General features: G+C 39.8%; 2 protein-coding genes across 2 annotated transcripts; both read right to left on the bottom strand.

Annotated features, from left to right (window-relative positions):
- Positions 1-358: 358 nt before the first annotated feature.
- On the bottom strand, positions 359-1,619 carry ptger1c (prostaglandin E receptor 1c (subtype EP1); the record flags this gene model as incomplete). Its single annotated transcript, XM_079253093.1, has 2 exons — positions 359-601; positions 753-1,619. The coding sequence occupies 2 exons, from the start codon at positions 1,617-1,619 to the stop codon at positions 359-361; spliced, it is 1,110 nt and encodes a 369-aa protein (XP_079109219.1).
- Positions 1,620-8,011: 6,392 nt separating this feature from the next.
- On the bottom strand, positions 8,012-15,687 carry adgre5a (adhesion G protein-coupled receptor E5a). The gene is made up of 19 exons (XM_079252304.1): positions 15,430-15,687; positions 13,772-13,855; positions 13,122-13,247; positions 12,864-13,013; positions 12,598-12,744; positions 12,295-12,417; positions 12,115-12,158; positions 11,918-12,016; positions 11,512-11,665; positions 11,195-11,317; positions 10,924-11,114; positions 10,637-10,801; positions 10,349-10,543; positions 10,056-10,273; positions 9,863-9,923; positions 9,681-9,772; positions 9,340-9,508; positions 9,112-9,210; positions 8,012-8,780 (listed from the first exon to the last, which is right to left on the bottom strand). The coding sequence occupies exons 1-19, from the start codon at positions 15,458-15,460 to the stop codon at positions 8,739-8,741; spliced, it is 2,313 nt and encodes a 770-aa protein (XP_079108430.1). The 5' UTR covers positions 15,461-15,687; the 3' UTR covers positions 8,012-8,738.
- Between the last annotated feature and the right edge of the window lie 7,251 nt (positions 15,688-22,938).

Raw genomic sequence — 22,938 nt, 5'->3', positions numbered from 1 at the left:
TGGCAGCTCAGCTATTTGTTGAGCCGAAAGCTTGTCAAGATTTTCTCAATCGTGATTGGATGAAATGATCACGGCCCAACTGTCCGACCACCCGATTTGTTGGGGGCTGCTGAATGTGGAACAAATCGTCAGAACACCGGCACAGACTACTAACTAAATGTTGATAAGTATGGTTTAGTACAGTACATCATTCATTAACATCAAACTCTGGAGCTTTATACACTAAATATGGACTTAACAATCAAACATTACCAAAAATTGTTTTCCTACATTTTCCACTACAAGCATAAGAAAACAAACAAATATTAATAAAAATTATTCTGTCCGGATGGAAAGAATAGAATATAAGGAAATAATGTCAATGCAGAAGGAAACTATTTCCACGATTATCAGCAGAGGAGCAGTCTGCTGTCATTGTTGGTTTGTGAGTGGGGAAACCACAGCAAACTCTTAAAAGCACTGTTCTTCTGAGTAGGATGTAAACCCAGGGGTCTAAAATCTGATTCCAGGAGGCCATGCGTAAGGTCAGAAGCGTGAATCTGCCTTTCAAATCATCTGAATCCCTGGAACTTTCATTAAGCTGGACCACAAGAGAGTGGATCTATAATGAGAGAGAAACACACAAGAATTATTAACAAGATTTACCAAACTTTACAATTTAGTATTTACTTCTAATGGCTCTTTTACAAACATATCTGACTATTTAAAACGTTGCTTGAACCAATCTGTGAACCTAAATGAGTAGTACATACAAGAAAGGGCCCCCAGCAGACACAGGACACCACAGTAATCACTGCAAGTTGCATCATCATCTCCACATCCAATGAAAAAAACACAGAGGAAGATGATGCAGATGATGCACGGCGAGCACAGGGAGCTGTAGTTTTTGTGTAACCCTTGCTGGACCTTACTCTGGCTTGGAGCAACGTTACACCACTCAAGATGTTGCAGAACAAGGAAATAGTGAGCGCAGAGAGACCCAGACATGAGAAGCCCAGGACTAAATTTTTGTTTGCCACAGAGGTTGTATTGTGAATAGGCAAAAAACACCATGTACTTGGAAACTGGGTAGTATAAGTCCCCACTTTTAAAAAAGGCAAATAAGCCATCACAAATGCAAGAGAGAACAAAAGCAGTACAACTCCCCTTACATGAGTCACTGTAATCATGGCAACATGAAAAAAAGGTTGGGTGATTGCCACACAGCGTTCTACTGCCATAGCACAACCCAGCAGCAAAGGACATAAGCCAAAAAACACCATGAAGGCTCCAAAGATATTGCAGAAACTGTCGTCTTTTGTGGTGTCACCTATGTGCCCATACATTGCAAAAGCACCTAGGATCAGATGACTTCCAAGGTCAACCAAAAGTAAAGTCACTGTCAGCTGTAAGAATATTGCTTTGGATTGGCGGCGGAATCTGGCACGGGAATGAAACAAGATGCCCAGCGCAGTGAAGTTGGACACTGTTCCCAATATCATGGTGAAGCAGGACATCCATAAGCTACTGGAGATGGAAGGTGTGGTATTGTTTTTATGCTCATAGTGGCCAGAGGAGTTCATGGGGGGTGGTGTTGAGGAAATAGGAAATGAAGTCACAGGCAAAGAAGTTGTCCTCATCTTCAGCGTGACCTACAGAGAATTACAAGGTTGAACAAATGTATTAATTCAAATGATAAAATCTAAAATGATTTTTGCTCTTTATCTTTTTTTTTAATGTCAGCTTGTAATGGTCTCTAACAGGCTTCTGAAGTAAATCATAGAAAATGTGACAAGTCTGAGCAAAACTGTCCTGTGTAATCAATAATACCTGTGGGCAGGTTGAAGACTAATTAGGTGGTCTACCAGTGACTCTTTTAATTTAAACTTGAATAAGCAAAGCTTTATTCAGACACATGCAGTGTTAAGGTAAAGAGTATGGGTTTAAATCCATAAGCATTTTTGTCAAGCAGAAAAACTCTGGACAGGATTGCTAATCCATCAAGCCTGCACCACAGCCGCTGTTGTTTGGAAATACAGGAACTTGTGCAAAAACAGCTTTTTCTATTTTAGTGTTTTACACAACTGGCTCTAAGAACAGAATTTGAGTATACTTTTTTATTCCTAAAATAACATCTGCAATTTTTCTTTACAAATTTTTCTACCTTCATTACATGACTTTCCAACCTTAAAACTCATCACAGCGACATTTTTATGTCCCCCCTCTCCGTCCCTCTTTCTCTTTTAGAGAGAGGGGTACTGAGATAAGAAACAAGACAAATCAACATCAGACTGTCTTTTACTGGGTGGAGAGAGCTCCCACTACAGATAGGATACAAGCTGGATGATAAATGAGCTGATAGGCAGTATACGTCAGCAAGACCATCTGAAGAGCTGTAGTGCATCACTTTGTTCACTTATTTTTCTGCTGAAGCTGAACTGTCATAATGTGTCTGAACACTGGGAAACTAAATGCAATCATAATTTCATGAAGGAATTTCATCCACAGCTATAATTTTTATGTAGGTAATTAATATTTGATGTAATCAAACTTAAACTAGCAAAATGGGTTAATTTCTATAACCAATTTTCTCTACATTGATGTTCACAATGCAATAACATAAAAAAACATACACAGATATTATGAATAATGTGAAAATTACAAAATGTCCAATGTTGTAAGAAATGCTTAAAATGAGTGGTAATCTGGGAGACATAAGAAAATGATATGTTTAGTCTGAGGGATGTCATGCTACTGAAGATTTATTTTCATTTTGTATACTTTTTTGGTTTGTTTGATCATATACTATAACGATGGTTGGGTGAAAAGGGGGCAGATAATATAAGAATTGACTTCTGCTGCTCCTTATTTCATTCAAATTTAACTTGAAGATATGCTGAAATTTTAAATTATGTTTTGATTTATTGAATGAAATGAATAAATAAAGAAAATAGCACGTTCCCCTTCTTCTCTAATGGCATATAAATTCGGCTGTCGTCAGCATAAAAATGAAACGAGATGCAATGTTTTTGAAGAATAGAGACAAGAGGAAGTAGATACAGAGAAAAAAGAAGAAGACTAACTATAGAGCCTTGAGGTACTCCACATGTGAGAGGTGTTGCACGAGACTCAGCGGTTCCAACAGAAATGCTGAAACTTCTCACTGATTGGTAGGACCTGATCCAATGTAAAGCACCACCCTGAATACTGACCCAGGTCTCCAGCAGTAATGTAACCTCAGAGCAGTGATGTTGAGAAACTGTATGATTTGTTAAGAGATATAAAAAGAACCACACTATTGCAAAAAATCACAAGGAATGGCTTGCTTTTAAGAGGAAATAGGTTAAAAATGCTGATAAGATGAAATTTAATTAATTTCAGCATTGATTTTGATATTCTTGTAAGATAGCATGATAGATAAAATCATATGAGTGTCTGAAAGTTATTTAAACAGACATAAAAATTTAATCCTATGGTGTAAATTATTCAACCAAATACTACAGTCTTAAAAAAATAACAAACAAAAAAAATAAAATAAAATAAAAAGAACAATTAAAACAAAATATGAACTCTGAGTTTCACTCATTCATTACATTGTTTAAAGACCTACAACATGCACAGTAAGTCAGAGTCTGTCTTGAGCTCTTTGTATTTTCCATCCATCAATGACACAGCTGCAAGGTTTACCAGAGATCAATCTCTTCAAACACAAAAGCCTGCTCTTGGCATTTCACTATTTAACTAACAGTGGGTGTACCAAGTGTATGATTCTTGAAGTTAATAGAAAAATGTTATAAATTATGAATAACTTACCTTGGGATGGGACAGAATGAACAACAGAAGATAAGTATGCCTCTTATCGACAGAGCTGCAGTGTTTTCCTTAGTCACTTTGTTTGCTGCTTTTCCACTCCCTTTATTTTTTCCCCCTTGCTCTCTGGCGGTCTCTTTTAGCTATGTCATCTCTCTTTTTAGGACCTGTATGTTTCCGCCTCCTTCTCTGCTGGATATTTTCCTTCCATTTATTGATCAACCCTGCTTATCTTTTGGAGCAAAGTGGATCTCAGTCATCATTTTTCATTCTATGGTATTGATCCACTGCAAGCTAAATGGCTAAATGGCCATATTCAAAGCCATACATCACATATGTTTTCTTCATCAAATAAATGCAGTTACAGTCATAATTCTCTCAAGAAAAATAGATATTTCTGTCACATTCATGTCATGAAATACAAAGCTGTAATGGGTGAAATTTGAAAAAGCTTAACTCTAAATAGTTGCCTTTAGTTTTCACTAGCGTGCACTAAACATCACCATTTAAAAGAAAATTGATAATAAGACAACAAATACGAATAAAATGCTCCAAAAAGAAGAGTTTGTGCTACAAGCAGGCTTCCATGTCAAATCAAACTATAAATAAGATCTGTAATGTAGAAAACTGTAATCATTGTTAATTATTTTAAAAAAAAAAAAAAAAAAAAAAAAAAAATATATATCTATATATATCTATATATATATATATATATATATATATATATATATATATGTATATATATGTATATATATATATATATATATATATATATATATATATATATATATATATATATATATATATATATATATATATATACATATATATATATATATATATATATATATATATATATATATATATATAGATATATATATATATATTTTTTTTTAAATATATTATATATATATATATATATAAATTTTTTAATATGCTTAGTAAAAAAAAAAAAATGTCTATATATATATATTTAAATTTTTTAATATGCTTAGTAAAACATGTATTCAAAAGTTTTTGAAGCTCTTCTGTTTTTTAAAATGAAAGAAAAAGGGAGAACAGAGGTAAAGCTGTTTTGAAGGCCACTGTCTCTTAAATCTAAACAGGAAGGAAAATGCAAGGATCTCCCATTTCCTGTCTGCGTATAATTGTTTCCTTCTTTTACAGTAAATAAAGGAGACAAATCTCACATAAAAAGAAAGACAATCTTTGAAACCAATACACAGACCTTAAAACGAGGTGTATAATATACGGAGAATATTTAATTGCAAATCACGTCACAATGAAGGATGGCATTAAATGAACGGTGGCCTTTCTGTGTGGAGTTTGCATGTTTTCTCCATGTGGAAAGGAGAGTGAGTGTGGATAGTTGTTTGTCTCTCTGTGTGGCCCTGTGATGGACTGGCAACCTCTCTAAGATGTACCCGGCCTCTCGCCCAAAGATTGCTAGGGCAGGTTCTAGTCCTCAATCAGACTAAGCAACTTGGATAATGAATGAATGAATGAATAAAAATTTTAATGGGATCATTAACCCTAACTCAGGTTAACTTTGGTCTAAATTTGATTAACATCATTTTTGGGCTAAATGTAGTTTGTTTTGGATATTTAAACATGGTCCACGCTGAGAGACAGGTTTCATCCAGTTGCATCACATGGTCATGGACAATGGTGAGTGTCTGTGAGAAGGATTCAGAGAAGATTAAATAAATGTATCAAACATTAGACATTTTAAATAAATGTCCATTTTAGATTTATGAGTTGCTGGTGTAGATTTACCAGACTGTTCACATCTTTGAACACACTACAGTCCAGTTCTAGATAAAAACAAATTTTGATTTGATAACTGTATTTGATGATCAACATTAGAGTGTATAATTCTGTGTCTATTTTAATAGAATACAGCTTTTACAATAGCTACAGAAAAAAGGAAATACATTTGTGTTTTTACCAGTGCAGACAGACTCTGCTGACATAGGTAGTGAAGCCTGCATGGCGAGTACTGTGAAGTCCACTGGCTCCATGGTTGCAGGTTCGTTTCCACAAATTTTATAATGGCTTCTATGTTTTTACCAGCGCAACTGGACTTTGCGTTGCTATAGTTATTGCTGTGTTATTGCTATACTGTTCAAATGGATGACAGATGTGACTCACCCAGAATCAGTGCTGTCCATTTGCTTGTCATGTATATAGAAAGCTTGTCATGCTTGTCATGATCTAGAAAGCTAAGCTCAAACAATTATAATAGATGAAAAGATCTTGCTTCTTTTTTTTTTTTCAACCTTTCCAAATGTTCTCTAAGTTACTCAGTAAATGGGCTACATTTTATGCTGATCCCACAAATGACAAAACTTGCAATGGTTTTTGTAAATCTCCCATCAATCTTTGTGTAAACTTTTTGCCCCAGTCTTCCTCTCCCTTTTGAATCTTAATCAGATCTCAGTCCTGAGGGGACGTGATGACCAAAACTTAGGGAGGGAATTTTCTCTCTAGCTCTCTGCATCACTCCTATGATACAGAAATTTTTACAACCAGCCGCAGCTTTTCAGTAATTAGTGTACTTGATGAAGCATGGAGCAAAGAAATTATGCACTCGTCTATTCAAGGTTCACGGTTAGCTTTATTCTCCTCAGTGGGGCCATTGGTTCTTTAAAATGTTACATATGACAGCCAAAAACAAAAACAATAAACAAACAAGACAAAAAAAAAAAAGAAAAGTAAAAAGACTGAGAATGTCATCCAACTTTATTTAAAAGCCCAACCCAATCTTTGTTCATGTATTTTTTGAAGTGTTGTTTGGATATTCACAGATAACGACCCTTCTGCAACTTGTTGTCCTTTCATTCACTGGGAAGAACTCATACAAGGCACTTAGCCTTGGCCTTGTGTGTACACTGTTTTGATTCCTCTCCCCTATGTCAACTCTGAAGCATGAAACAGTTCAACCTCTCAACAGGAGTTTGGTCACAGAGTCTGTGCAGTGTGTGGAGGTGAGGCGGTTGGTACTGCTCCGATGGTACTGTTCCACATTACACCACAACTTAGGTTCTTGCACGTTAAAACAACACACAAAGAACATACAAACAAACAAAAAAAATTTTGCAATCAGTGTTACACAAACTTCCTGCCTATGCTGCACACTGCAATCTGGTACTTGTAGAGTTGTGAAAAATAGCTCTCATGCAAATAGAGGAAATGGTAAATGAAAGATGTATCTGAAAGAACATGCAGCTGCAAGTTCTCTCTGGTAAGAGGTTTTGCTCAAGAATTTCTACCTTGTAGACCTGCATTTTCCATTTTGCTTCCTTGCTGGATAGTTTTCTTTTAGGCATATTCATTGTCATTTATAAATTACATTTGTCTTTAGACTAAAATTATTGTTTTAATTTTCACCAACCAAAAATACATTTATGGATCATTTACATGAGACAAGTTCACATGTCAACAAAATCAAATGAGTCTTTAGCGCTATTTCAAAGAGCCCAGTCCTGAATAGTCACCTCAGAGCTTCACTGGCATGAACTTAACATGATAATTTACAGAATTTAATTAAAGGGGAAATATCAGCCTGCTCAGTGTTGTGATAGCTAACAGTATGATTTGAAACTAGTTTGAAGCCTCGCTGGAGCCTTTCTGTGTGGAGTTAGCATGTATTCCGTGTGCAAAGGTGTGCCGTCTTCTCCCACAGTCCCAAACCATGCATGTTGTGTTAATTGGTGATTCTAAATGGACCTCAGGAGTGAGCATAAGTCTGCATGAAGGTTTGTCTCTATGTAAGCCCTGCAATACAACCCAGCACTGACAGTAAAAAAAAATTCCCTACTCTGTAAAAAACACTAATTGCATTAGTTCTGTATTATACATTGTTGGAAAGCCTGATCAGTCACATTTATAATGAAGTATAAGTAACAATGATCATAAATTTATAGAAGTAGCAACACATGTAAATGTGTGGGTAGCACTTGGAGGCTAATGTCACTGTGGGGACTTGAAATCAGTTAAAAGACAACTTAGGATACACAATAATCTTTATTTCAAGAAAAAAATAATTACACTTAACAGTAATAAGAAAATAAATGTAAAAATGCACACAAGTAAAGAAATGAAATATTCATTGGAAACACACATCAGTTTAAAAATCCAAATGTGTGCTAAACCAGGTTTTAGAGGATTACAGATTTAACATTCCACATGATGATATTTTTAAACTCTTGTTTTGAAACAGTTACACTGGTACACTATTACACTATTACAATGAACTTGGTGAATAAAAAAACGTTTTTATTGGTAATACTGAAAAATCCTACAAGAAGCAGGATTTTGACAAAAATGCCTGGGAACATGTACAAAAACATACATTCAAAACATAAATAGAAAAGAGGCTTTATAACTACTTTAATATATTTATATTCATATATATTTATTTTCGACAACGTTTTAAAGACTGCAGAGAGAAAAAGTGCTTGTGGAAATATACTAGGTTTTTTTTGGTTGGTTGAATTAAGTACCAAGAGACAAATAGTATTATTAAAGGTACCCAACATAACAGGTCCTCACCATTTCTTCATCATTTTGATTAAATATAAACATGAATGTTTTCCTGATTTTTTCTGACTCTAAAATAACTGTTAGCTTTTTTGAAGTGATGATAAAAAATTTAGGAACACTTTTATTTTTTGACCATGAGTCATGTTCATGGCTCTTCTATAGTATGTAAAAATATACAGGACTCTTTTATGTATCATACTTACACAAAATAAACCACATATATAACAACAATAAAACAATGAGTTTTTCTTTTATTCTTATCTAAATCCAGGACTATTGCTCACTATTTACAAAACGTTGCAGTACAGCATATCAGTGCAGTGGCTATGACGTTAGTTGACACCATGTCTGAAATGTCAGTCTTTAGTCAATCAGACTTTAGTCTCCAGTTCTGGTTCAGCTGCTCAAATATGAGACTCTCCTGTGTCCTGGGTACTTTTGGACCCCTAATGGCAAAATGGAGAAATCTTAGTTAGTGATGACAAACACATTGGACTAATGAGAAGTACACATTATGATTAGAATTAGGTCTGAGAATGACACTGTATTTCATTTCACATGTTAACATTTCTAATGTAATTTTAACCTTGAAACGAACCATTTGTGTGACTTTGTGAGCATTTCGAATTTATCAGTTAACAAATTACCTTAATTAAATCTATTTCAGGTCAAATGTTTAATTATCACATTAGATTTAATCACATCCCTGCTTATCTTGTGGGCAACAATCTAATTTAGCAAAGAACCATTGCACTGAAAAAGAAACAGCTGCTTTACATTTGTTTTGCTGGAGTGGGAGAAACTGAACTCGGAGTATTTCTTCTTCTTCTGAGGCACACAGCACTGAGACAGGATTCTTTCATACTCCTCTCTCACCTAGAATAAAATAAACTGATAAATTAATATAAAAGCAAAATAACAGTAAAAATAATAACCATGATCATCTTAATGCAAACTGCTTGTTTGAAAATTTGCTTTCTTATAGAAGAAACAAACATGACAAACCTGTTTAGAAAATAGGCAGTGCATTACAAAGAGCATAACACCCTGAAGGCTGCCAAAAATGGTAAACAGGTAAGACATGGCTATAGTGCCCTTCTCAAACTGGAAACAACCGAAGATCCACATCGTTCCGAGAATGCAGAGCTGAGCCACTGCAGTAATGGTGAAAGCCCTGCAGGAGGCAACAAAGACACATGCAGGTCATTTGGCACTTGCAACACCACAACCAGTCACACCCATATTTAATTTAGTAGGTAAGTAAGGTTCTGTTTTTTACACCGGAAAATGTGACTCACTGTGTATTACAAAATGTTTCAGATTATTGTGGTGCAGTGTCAACTTACTTTATTTTCTGCAAGGTGTCCAGGTCCGGATTTAAACTTGAAAACTTCTGTGCCAACTTCCACACAGTGATGAGAAAGAAAAAAATGTTCACCTGAAAGAGAACAGCACAGAGTCTTAAAAGAGAAAATAGTGTTAAATTTTCAGGAAATAATTCAACTAAATGCTATTCCTAAATTCTTACGATGATGATGACACAGGCAGGGCCAAAGAAGCTCCAAATGGATTCCAGGTTTAGCCAACAACTGTAATGCATTTGAGAATTTGTTGAGCAGACTATATAACATTATAACGTTCGATTAGAGTATAAATCATATTAGAAAACAAACACAGATTGATCTGGATGAGTGCCAGATCAAGGTATTTGGGAAACTTACTATTTCTCAGTGCCATATCCTTTGGCATTAACCAATGCAGATATAGCAACAATTACAGCAGGAACTCCATAGCCACCTGCCATCATGTAGACAGTTCTGAAATTGGTGTTAAAGACCAGGACTACCATCCTAAAGAGTTGGATGCCTTCCAGACACATCCAGCAAAATGCTGCCAGATAGAAGAAATGCAGCATTCCTGCTACCACTGCACAGCCAACCTAAGAGAGAGAGAAAAGGATCAGCATGGTAGAAGTGCAAAGGAAACTAAGCAAGTTGAAAAGACAAGTATGTACCCTGTTCTCGGTCTGAGAAATGCCCGCAAGAAAGACAATGATAGCAATAAAGAGGCTGATGCAAAGGTGCAGGTGGATGGTGGTTCTTGGGCCTTGAATGGAGCGGATCATTGAGAAAGTCAGGATGCAGATGAACAGACAAATCAATGAAAGGGATAGGCCCACCCAGGTAATCAGCTGCAACTCGAACTTGTTCTGTTGGGTGACAGAAAAGTTCTATTAGCATTTAGAGAAGTAGATTAATTTTTAACATTTGCTAAGAAGAATCATATATGTGAGTCATTTTACCTCAACCTCATAGAGGGCCATGAGCACCGCAAAGCTGCTCAGGTGGTTACAAGAACAAACAGTATAGTTCATGTTAGTCTCCACCACACTGCAGCCACGAGAAGACCATGTCCCCTCATTCTCAAAGGAATCCCAGAACACACAGGTGTGAGAAGTTTCATTGGACTGTAAAAGAAACAAACAAAAACAACAAAACAAATAAAAAAAATTCAGTGTCAAATGTGTGATATGGGAACAGTGAATCAGTGAATTGTACCAAACAGAAAATGATTGTCTTTCCTTTTTACCTGTTTCAGGTGGTACAGAGTTAAAATGACCGGCTTGTTTAGGTGGCTGGAGTTTCTGTTACTGACAGTGACGGTAACTACTTTGGAGTTTACTCTAAAACTTTGGTCCTCATCTTGTTTCATCCCACTAAAGAATCCATTCGCATATTTTTCCAGGTTTGAAAAACTCAGCATAGATACTGTTGTGAAGCCTGTTGCACAGCAAAACAAAAGAGGCTTAATGGGTCAATTCAGTGTTTAAAAATGTGTTATTTAAAGGCAATATCATTACCAGGGTAATGGGAGGGATCTCCTGCAGCAACCTCCAACTCAATGTCAAGCTGAGCATGTGTAGATGATAAAGTCCTGGCTCCTTTGGGGGGGGCGGACCCTTTTTCGACCAAAAACTCTATTTCTGGACACAAATATAAAGGTAAGCTTTACTGAACACTTACTGTTCTCCTGTGGATGTTTGAAGACAATACTTAGAAATGGTTTCAATAATAATCAAAGAGCTAAATCTGAATTGTGAATTTACTTCTGTGTAGGTTTAAATCTTTTTGATGATTTGTCTGTTTACATTCAAATTATTGAAAAATAATTTTCAACCTGTGTAAGCGGAGGATCTTTTTGTTCCTGGAGCAGTAATAAAAGGTCCTATTAGCCTCACAGTATTCTCCGTTAAGTCCAGAAAAGTGGAGATTTTCTTGTTTCCATTGAGAGCTCCACTAGCCAGGAGTGCATCGACCAAAGATAACAGAGTCTACGGCGACAGGAGGAGAAAAGGAGCAGCACAAATGTGTGAAAAGAAAACAAGTTACATAGACTGAGTCCAGACTTTCAGGCTGCATATATTGCATAAATAGCCTATAGAGTTGTGCAGCACATACATCTGAACACCATCTGTCTGAGCTTGAGGGGGAAGCACTTCCTGTTTCTGTTCTGGTTGGACAAACTTCAAGTTTTTTTATTTTTTTATTTTTTTTCCATAGCAACACATTTCTGTCATTTGTACCTTTAGTAAGCTTTCTTCAACCTCTTTTGGATTCTCACTTTTTGTAATGTCCAGACAGGTTTTTTCCAGCTGCATCAGGTCATGGACAATAGCAGGCATCTGTGAGGGGGATTCAGAGAACATTAAATAAATGAGTAACATTAGATATTTCAAAGAAATGCACATTTTAGATTCATGAGTTATGGGTGTATACTTACTTCTCTCAGACTGTTCACATCTTTAAACACACCACAATCCAGTTCTGGATGAAGAAGAAATTTTTGTTCAATATTTGCATTTGATGATCAATATTACAGTCTACAATTTTCTTTTTATTACAAAGGAAACAGATGTTTTATAATGGCTACTAGAAAAGGTGAAGACAGCTGTGTTTTTACCAGTGCAGGGGGACTTTGCGCTGCCATAGTTAGTGAACCCAGCACGGCAAACACAGTAGTGTCCATTGGCTCCCTGGTTGCATGTTCCATTTCCACAGATTGTTTTATCAATCATACATATGTCTGACAGGAAAATCAAAGACAGGTCACATTTTGTTCTTTCAGTCAGAACCAGTACAACAGTAGATGTCGTGGTAGACGCATGCCATGCCTAAAATTAAGAAATGATTTAAAATGACAATTAAAATTGTTGTTTGACTGAAAAAACATATTTAGTACTTTTTATACAGTCATAGTCCCCACCTTCGCACTTCTCCGTATGATCAGTGAAGCTTGATTTGCCAGGTTTCAGTCTAAAGCCAGGATTGCAGACACAGTAATAATTGCCTTGTGTGTTGAAACAAGATGCATTCTGTCCACAAGTGTTCTCTTCTTGACATTCATCGATATCTACATGAAAGGAAATAGAAGGAACTATGAGAGAACGGAAACTAGCAATCAGCCATTGCCTTATTTGCATTTGTAATCACACTGAAACTGCTGCACAGGATGGATCATCATCACGTTACCTTCGCATGTAACATTATCGCTTTGTTTAAATGTTTCCTTTCCAGTAGAAATCCTGAAGCCATAATCACAGAAGCAGAAATAACTGGAAATTGTGTTTTGGCAACTTGCATTACGTCCACAGATGTTGCTGTACAAACATTCATTTATGTCTGAAAGCAAGAGAAAAGGATACAACATCGTGCTTAAGTGTTAACTGTAGGTGACAAACTTTTGCTAAACATCATACTTACTGCGGACACAGATACAGGATGGCTTACCTGTACACTCTGAAACTTTTCTCGATTTTTCAAACCCATCTAAACACTGGCAAGAGTAACTGCTGTCAGTGTTAATACAAACTGCATTTTTTCCGCAGACACCAGGTATCTCACATTCATTAACACCTTTAAAAAGAAGGAAACAGTAATGTGAATTAAAGGAGTGTTGAATGGCTTCTTGAACAATTGTAACATTTTTTAATTGATGTTTGGAGAAAAACAAAGTAGACACATTTCTCCTGTATATTTGATATATATTCGACTTAAGTGCTTTAGCAAACATAGCCCAGTCTCACAAGAAAATATGTAATGGTCTTTTTTTTTTTTTAATATGCTGTAGTTGTGGAATATTGTATTTGTAACATTTTAATGTTACAATAAGTGTTACAATAAGTAAATGTTACAATAAGTAAAACAGACATCTTTTCATTCTAAAAAGGCAGACACATGTATGAAACAGTTTTGGAGGCCAGAAAACGCAGTTCTTTAAATCTTTAAAAAAAACTGCAAGTTTAGTGTCTTATAAACATAAAAACATTCATTATTTCACAAAATTAAAAGTGAGACTTTACCAGTGTTCTTTTGACTCTTATGTATTTTTTTTTAAAATTCTATTTTAATGTTTTTATTTATTCATTTATTTTCCATACCAACACAATGTCCATCATCATCCTTCTCAAACCCCAGTTTACAGTCTGTCTCCATCTGGACCATCACAAGGGAAAAGAACGAAGCTGAAAAGCAAACAAGGAAGTGTTACTGTGGGGTACAGTCCGTTACTTCTTGTCCATTTAAACTTTTCTTCATCACTAAGGGAAATAAATATGCATTGTTAGAAAATCAAAGTGTACAGTACTACAGTATAATCCAAAATAGTTAAATTCTGTGTGTAAATTTGACTTCCTTTGTGTCATGAAATCTCAAATGGCACCGTACAACACAAAGTAACACTTCACATGTGAACACTGTGAGAATGCAGAGTCAGTTCTCTTGGGTTTCCTGAATTACACCAGATGGGTGTGATGCTCAGTATAAAACGGGAACAAAGTACCTTTGCATCACTTAATATGATCAATTTATCTTTAAATTAAGTTGAACGTTTAAAATAAATAAAGTATGTGTTGTTTTAAAAGTCACTTTACTCTTTTTCTTTTTCTTTTCAAAACACAGCCTGTTTACCAAGTTCACAATGAGCTTTTCTTAAGAAACATGTTGCCTCCACAGAAACATAGAAAGTTGGAACATACCAGCATTATTTTGAAGATAAAACACAGTTTTACCATTTTATCAGACTCACTGACTCAAATAAACTTAATAACATTTATATTACTTACCCAATAAGAAGTAAGATCTCAGATACATCAAGAAAAGGCCATTAGAGGAATTGTGTGGATGTCACATCAATATTATGTCAGGGGAGGTAACACTATTGGGGAAATTTGATTTTAATCATATCACTAATGCAAACTTATGCAAACTTGGTGGTTTTAGGAAGCCACCTAAAAGCAAGGTTTTAGGAATCGCTCAGTGTTGTTACAGAGTTGCAATGGAAACAGAGTTCTTCCTCTGAGGGTGTGAGTGGTGACTGTGGTCACTGTCAGGGTAGAACTAATGTGGTAGCTGCGTGATGAGATCATAGTATATAAATATCTCTGTTAAAAGAGAACAGAGATTCTTTGTACTTGTGTACCCTGATATAAAGTTGCTAAACAAAAAGCCGCAGTATTTGTCCTGCTTACTTTTTTCTCTTGTAATCTATTTCAGATATCTTTTACATATTAGGCTGTAAGTCGTTGTAGTGAGACCCATATTCATAGTTATGACTTTCGTTTTTTTCACATAGAATTGTTGGCCCATATTTTTACAACAGGGAGCTGGTTCATAAAGTAACAAAACAAGGAATTTAGACATAAATGCATTTGAATCGACCTGTCACCAGACATAAAGTCATCCATCCATCCAATATCCTAACCGCTTAGTCCAATGAAGGGTCGGCTGGAGCCTAACCCAGCAGTCTTTGGGCGAAAGGCAGGGTACACCCTGGACAGGTCACCAGTCCGCCGCAGGGTGACATAAAATCATATATAGTTAAATTATGCAATTTCAACAAATATTTCAAGATATCTTCGATATTTACATCTAATTACACAATTAATCTATCAATTTAGTGCTAGGTCATCACATATTCTTCGCACATAAAGTTTAGGGTCAGCAGGAATTAGCTGGGTTCCTGTCTACGCAACATATCATTTTTCAACACACTATATTTTAGCTATTGTATATTGTGTAAATGGAGGTCAGGACTCACGCAGGATCATGAGGGTCCACTTGCTTGTCATGGTGATGAAGAAATCCAGAGTATGAAAAAAGTTAAAAGAACCTAAAAAAAATCTATAATCGAATTGTCCAGATCTTTGGTAAAAGGGAAGAAGAAAAATAAAATAATTTGAACACCCTAAGCAAGTTACTGAATATCTAAAAATGCAGCTACATTCTATGCTAATACCACGTGTGAAAACAGTTGCTTTATTCTAAATCTCCCATCAATGTTTCTGTCTACCTCTCTTCCAATCTCTTTTCTTTAAGACTCTAAATCTTCTCTCTTTGCTGACTTGAAAGGCTGACAACTAAAACTTTGAAGGAGGGGATTTCACACTCTCTCTCTGTCTCTCTCTCTCTCTCTCTCTCTCTCTCTCAATATGCCACTCCTCTTACAGAGGCTTGCATGGCCAGCATGACTACTAACTCCACTGTATGTTCCTGTTAGGGTGAGGTGACAGGGAGAGGAAAGAGTTACGACAGCTCACTCACACCTAAATGTGCGAAAAAAGTTACATTGAAATTTTTTTTTTTTCCACATCTGGTTTATCACTCTCTTTCTGTTGTTTTTTCCATCTCTGTCTCATCTGTCTGCTGTCATTGGGTTAGACTGGGTTAGGGAGGAAGGGGTGGGGTGCTGTTTCACAGTCCTGCTGTATACCTTCTCAAAGGCACCCAGCCTGCTGACTATATGGCGATGACATATATATGGATTTTGCCTCTGACTGCCTATGTTTTACACAATGTGACAATAGCAACAGCTGTGTTTAGAAAGAACACCGAAACAATCAAGTTATTTTTTTCTAAACCTTCTTGAAAGCAGATGGAGTACAGTTGGATGCTTTTTTGAAGATAAAACAGACCAGGCTACAATGCCATTGGCATTTAGAGCTAACTTGCAGCTGATTCAGCCATACATACTGTTTCACAATAGGTGGTGTTTAGTTTAAACACTCATAGCAGAGTCATCTTGACAGAGTTTTCAGATCTTTCTCTAAAAATGGAACACACAGAATTATTATCATTAACCTCCCTGTTCCCATTTTAGGTCACCACATGACTCATCTGCCTGTATTTCCATCTCCATCGTCACTGAATTGATTCACATATTGATTTGGCATATGTTTAACAATCCTACAAAGCTCTCTGCATTTGTTCAAGCTTATGACTGGCACAAAGAGCATTCAGATTTGTGTCCCCTTGGGGTTGCATTAAGATATTTATATTTAACTGTTATGTCCAAAATTGTGTAAGAACTAAAGGATCTCACAGTTTTTTAAACAGTGAGTTTGTCCACTCTTTTGACATCTGAGCTAACTTTCTTAATGTATTGATTTTATGGTCAGTTTAGTTTACATTTCACCTTTCATTGGGAAGGGTCTGGTAGTCTGATCATGTCAAGTCAAAATAAAAAGCTGGCATACTTTCAGTGAATTTCATCCCTACCTTCAGTCCTACCTTCAAGAACAAGTGCCAAACATTTAGAAAAACATTGTGGCCAATGTGAAATTTTCAAGTCTCAACTAATACACCTTATCAGCCAGTGTGACACAATATCATTGCTATTATAGGCTAGGATGCCTGACCTAGTCGAAAAAATGCGTTCTTTGTTTCAAAGTTACAGTTGCAAGGTCATTTTTAGGTCTGAACACACTTAACAAAGAGCCACTGAAAGATGGGGTGATTAAATAACTATTTCACAGTTTAAAAACAATGAGGTGGGTTCTGGGCTTTTGTGAGTCTGGGAAAATGGAGATGACAGGCTGCAAGTCTTCAGGGACTGGTGGGAAAATATACAGCATGCACAAAGATGAAACTAAGAACATGCTGACACAAACGTGACCTACCAAAAAAAAAAAAAAAAAAAAAAAGACAAAAAAAAATGTGTGCCATGTCAGTTGAATATGTCCAAAAATGTTTGACCAAAACCAGTTAAGAAAAAATTACAAGATCACACATTAAGAAACAAAAAGCTAAAAATGATGCTGCAAAGCTTTTAAAGCAAATACCACATGGTTACCTGCATGCCAAATGTTATAATGTACAGTCCAAATGTAAATGAAAAAAAACAAAAAAACAATACAATGCTTTGCAAATTGCATAACACAAACACATGAGATGTAAAAACTGAGACATCTTCAACTTCAAAGATATATTGAATGACTTGGAATTTGATGGCAGCACATTCTTCCGTAAAGCCACGCTCTTTTGATGGAAATATTTTGTTGTTTAATATTATCTTGCTGAAATATGCAATACCTTCTGTGAATATTCATTTCCCTGAGGTCATTTTTAAATCCTCAAACTGGCAAACTTTATTGTTTTTCTTTTTTTGCAAGTACTCATCTTGAAATCAGTGCCTGTGTGGTGATTCCTGTTCCCTGGTGGGCGCGGTCAGCTGACAACTGGAGGCACAGCTGATCCACATCTCAGCAATCAACGAACCACCTATTTAAGACCAGCTCTGCCTGCTATCCAGCGCCAGATTGTTGATTGCCCTGCGGTAAAACAGCTCTCGGCCTCAGCTCACGTTGCTTGTGCTTGACCTTGATTGTAACCTGTCCTGTCTTCCTCCTGCCAGAGAAAGCCTGCCTGCCTGCCTGCCTGCCTGCCTGTTCGTTCGCTTGCTCCCCTGCCTGCCTTCCTCCTGATGCCTGCCAGTCTGCCAGTCTCTGAAAGCTCCGCTGGAAGAATTCACAGGAATCTGTGGAAAATCAATAAACCTCTCTCTGTACTCAGAAAGTGTCCGCTCTTTGGATCCTACTAGCCCCTCACCTACAACAGAACAATCTGGCCACTGAATGGATCCGACGGACGCGAACCCGGAAGCCACCGCTGACAGCTTTCAGCGCACCATTTCAGGTCAGAATGCACGTCTCGCTCGACATGAGCAAATGATGCTAACTCTGGATCAGAACTATCGTGCGATCCTCTCTCAGCTAACCCAGCTTACAACACACGTCGCCGGCTTGGGCCGTCCCGCACCGTCTCAGCTGCCTGCTCCCGATCCGCCTGCTTCCCAACCTGACTCAGCACACCCCGTAAGAGAGACGCATATTCCAGATCCCAAGCCGTATACTGGCGATTTAGGCAAATGTAGAGGATTTTTGCTTCAATGTTCACTGGTATTCGATCAGAAACCATTCACCTACGCCACGGATCGATCTAAGATTTCTTTTGTGATCGGACTCGAAGGGAGAGCTCTGGATTGGGCTGAAGCAGCCTACGAACAGGGTTTCAGGCAGCATTCATTTTCAGCGTTTGTCCATGAGATGAGAGGTTTTTGACCATCCTGTAAGAGGCAGAGAGTCTGCTACACGTCTCCTCAGCCTCCGTCAAGGAGGTACAAGTGTGGCTAACTTTGCTATTGATTTCAGGACAGCCGCCGCAGATTCTGGGTGGAATGAGGACGCTCTCCGTGATGTTTTTGCTAACGGTCTGAACAGCCGGTTGAAGGATGAACTAGCAACCCGTGACACGCCTGAGTCCCTGGAGGGACTAATTTCCCTCGCCATCCGGGTGGACAACCGACTGCGGGAGGGACCGGGAACGGAGATCCCAATCTAGTAACAAGCAGGAGTATTCCTCTGGAGCAATACCATCCTTCCCTCACACAGCCACTCCCACAGAGGCGCATATGCAGCTGGGAAGAGCGCACGTTTCCCCGGAGGAGCGGCAGAGAAGGACCTCAGGAGACTGTTACTACTGTGGACTACCTGGACATCGTATTTCTTTCTGTCCCAACCGATCAAAAGACCAGGGTCGTCAGCAGCAGTGGGGGTACTGACGACCACATCCTCTGAGGTAATTCCCCACACTAAAACTCTCATCCCAGCAGTCCTGTTCAGCGATAATGTTCCCCATTCTGTTGATGCCTTGGTTGACTCTGGTGCAGAGGCCAATTTTTTGGATAGATCCTTAGCTAGCTCGCTACATATTGGCTTGAAGACCCTCTCATCCCCCATATCTGCGCAGGCCCTGGATGGCAGTCTTTACACCATCACACTGCAATCCCTTCCTATAAAGATGATTGTTTCGGGTAATCAAGAACTTATCTCGTTTTACATTGTTGACTCTCCTAAATCCCCTCTGGTTTTAGGCCACCCTTGGCTGGCTCAGCACAACCCCCACCTGGACTGGCAGAGTGGGAGGATTAACTGGAGTTCCTTCTGTCATGCCACCTGCCTTCATTCAGCTGTCCCTGCTACCCTTGTTTCCAGCCGCCAACCTGTTCCCCTTGACCTGTCCACCGTTCCCCCAGTCTATCATGACTTAAGGGAGGTCTTTAGCAAGGACAACGCCTCAGCTCTTCCCCCACATAGACCTTATGACTGTTCCATTGATCTGCTCCCGGGGGCGCCATTACCCACCTGCCGTCTATATAACATCTCCCGACCAGAGACTGAGGCTATGGAGACATATATCTCAGATTCTCTCGGTGCAGGACTAATCAGGCCCTCTTCGTCACCCGTAGGGGCTGGATTTTTCTTCGTCTCGAAGAAGGATGGTTCACTCAGGCCTTGTATAGATTATCGTGGCTTAAACGCTATCACTGTGAAGAATAAGTACCCTTTACCTCTGCTTGACTCTGTATTCAACTCCCTTCATGGCGCCACAATCTTCACTAAATTGGACCTCCGCAACGCATATCATTTGGTGAGAATAAAAGGTGATGAATGGAAGACTGCTTTCAGAACCCCTCTCGGTCACTTCGAATATCTGGTCATGCCTTTTGGGTTGTGTAACGCTCCTGCAGTGTTTCAGACCATGGTTAACGACGTGCTGAGAGACCTTATTAACCGTTTTGTTTGTTTATTTGGATGACATCCTCATTTTCTCCCGGACTCACTCGGAACATGAGCAACATGTCAAACAGGTACTTCAGAGACTGTTGGAAAACCGCTTATTTGTAAAGGCAGAAAAGTGTGACTTTCATAAAGATACCATCTCATTTCTGGGCTATATCTTCGAGCGTGGACAGGTCAGAGCTGACCCTGATAAGATCAAGGCTGTTGTGGAGTGGCCGACTCCTACCTCTATAAAACTGCAGCGCTTTCTGGGTTTTGCAAACTTTTATCGACGCTTTATCCGCAACTTCAGCCGTACAGCTCTCCCCCTAACACGTCTCACTTCCCCATCAGTTCCCTTTTTCTGGTCGGACGCAGCAGCCCAAGCTTTCGACAAACTTAAGGAACTGTTCACCTCAGCTCCAGTTCTTCTCCATCCGGACCTGAACCGCCAATTTGTAGTGGAGGTGGATGCCTCGGACACCGGGGTAGGAGCCGTGTTGTCCCAAAGATCTCCTGAGACCCAGAAATTACACCCCTGTGCCTACTTTTCCCGACGTCTTACCCCTGCGGAACACTATCATGTTGGGGGCCGAGAACTTCTTGCCATCAAGCTGGCTCTAGAGCACTGGCGGCACTGGCTGGAAGGATCCAGAGTTCCATTCCTCATTTGGACAGATCACAGAAACCTGGAGTATTTGCAGTCGGCTAAACAATTGAATCCCCGCCAAGCCCGTTGGTCTCTATTTTTCAACCGGTTCCATTTCACACTGTCATACAGACCAGGCTCCAAGAACCAGAAACCCGACTCACTGTCCCGTCAGTTTGCCCCTGAAGCCACCACTTCCGTGGTGGAAACCATCCTGCCAGCCTCCTGCATCGTGGCTGCAGTCTCATGGGAGGTCGAGAACCAAGTCATAGCAGACCAGCAACATCAGCCTGACCCGGGTACTGGTCCCCCGGATCGACTGTTTGTCCCCGACACCGCCTGATCCCTGGTCCTCCAGTGGGGTCACTCCTCCCGTTTGGCTTGTCATCCTGGTTCCTCACGCACTCTCTCCCTTATCAGACGCAGGTTTTGGTGGCCAACCATGGAGAAGGATGCGCAGGAGTTCGTGGCTGCCTGTACCACTTGTGCTAGAAGTAAGGCTTTGCATCGACCCCCAGCTGGTCTTCTACGTCCTCTGCCTGTCCCTAGCAGACCCTGGTCGCACATTGCAGTGGATTTTGTTACCGGCCTACCTGTTTCCAGAGGTAAAGACACCATCCTGACAATTGTGGACCGTTTTTCCAAGGCTGTGCATTTCGTCGCTCTTCCCAAGCTCCCCTCAGCCAAGGAAACTGCCGACCTGTTAGTGCACCATGTCTTCCGACTCCATGGATTGCCCACTGACATAGTATCTGACCGGGGACCCCAGTTCACTTCCCAGGTGTGGAAGGCTTGTCTATCCATCAGTGCCACGGTCAGTTTGTCCTCCGGTTTACACCCCCAGACTAACTGTCAAGCCGAGAGAGCCAACCAGGACCTGGAGACCGTCCTTCGTTGTGTGGCTGAATCCAACCGTCATCGTGGAGCGACCATCTGGACTGGGTTGAGTACTCACACAACTCCCTCACATCCTCAGCTTCTGGTTTATCTCCTTTTGAAGGCTCTCTTGGGTACCAGCCACCCCTGTTCCCTGTCCAAGAGGTTGAAGTAGCTGTTCCATCAGTTCAGCACCACATCCGCCGTTGTCGTCGGGCCTGGAGGACGACTCGGACTGCTCTGCTTCGGGCTGGGGAACGGAGTCGACGCCAGGCCGATCGCCGTCGCACAGCTGAGCCCAAATATGCTCCTGGTCAGAAGGTCTGGTTATCTTCAAAGAACATTCCCTTGCGCACTGACGCCAAGAAGTTGGCTCCCCGCTACCTGGGACCCTTTGAGATCCAGCGGGTCATCAATCCCACAGTGGTTCGCCTGCAGCTCCCCCGATCTATGCGGATTCATCTCTCCCATGTCTCCCAGTTAAAACCTGTGTCTTCCAGTCCTCTGGTCCCTCCTTCCAGGCCCCCTCCTCCTGCCCAGCTTGTGGCTGGTCGCCCGGCGTACACCGTCCGGCGTCTTCTGGATGTGCGCCGTCGCGGCCGGGGCTTCCAGTTTCTGGTGGACTGGGAGGGTTATGGCCCTGAGGAGCGGGCCTGGGTCCCCCGCTCTTTCATCCTTGATCCTTCCCTGGTCAGGGATTTCCGTCAGGCCCATCCCGAGAAGTTCCGGTCGCCGGGTGGCTCCCGTTGAGGGGGGGGGGGGGGGGGTACTGTGGTGATTCCTGTTCCCTGGTGGGCGCGGTCAGCTGACAACTGGAGGCACAGCTGATCCACATCTCAGCAATCAATGAACCACCTATTTAAGACCAGCTCTGCCTGCTATCCAGCGCCAGATTGTTGATTGCCCTGTGGTAAAACAGCTCTCGGCCTCAGCTCACGTTGCTTGTGCTTGACCTTGATTGTAACCTGTCCTGTCTTCCTCCTGCCAGAGAAAGCCTGCCTGCCTGTTCGTTCGCTTGCTCCCCTGCCTTCCTCCTGATGCCCGCCAGTCTGCCAGTCTCTGAAAGCTCCGCTGGAAGAATTCACAGGAATCTGTGGAAAATCAATACACCTCTCTCTGTACTCAAAGTGTCCGCTCTTTGGATCCTACTAGCCCCTCACCTACAACAGCCTGCTACACATTCCAA

The sequence above is a fragment of the Telmatherina bonti genome (genome assembly GCF_933228915.1).
Source record: "Telmatherina bonti genome assembly, chromosome: 14".
In the NCBI taxonomy this organism is placed as follows: domain Eukaryota; kingdom Metazoa; phylum Chordata; class Actinopteri; order Atheriniformes; family Telmatherinidae; genus Telmatherina; species Telmatherina bonti.
This window is presented reverse-complemented; position numbering and strand designations above follow the sequence as displayed.

Excerpts from the sequence above, each read along its gene's own strand:
- adgre5a (XM_079252304.1), bottom strand. The coding sequence starts at position 15,460 with ATGACAAGCAAGTGGACCCTCATGATCCTGC. Across the intron at positions 12,017-12,114 it reads ATGTGAACAGTCTGAGAGAA|ATGCCTGCTATTGTCCATGA; the intron begins GTAAGTATACAC and ends TCCCCCTCACAG. Across the intron at positions 8,781-9,111 it reads CCCACTCCAGCAAAACAAAT|GGGTCCAAAAGTACCCAGGA; the intron begins GTAAAGCAGCTG and ends TTTTGCCATTAG.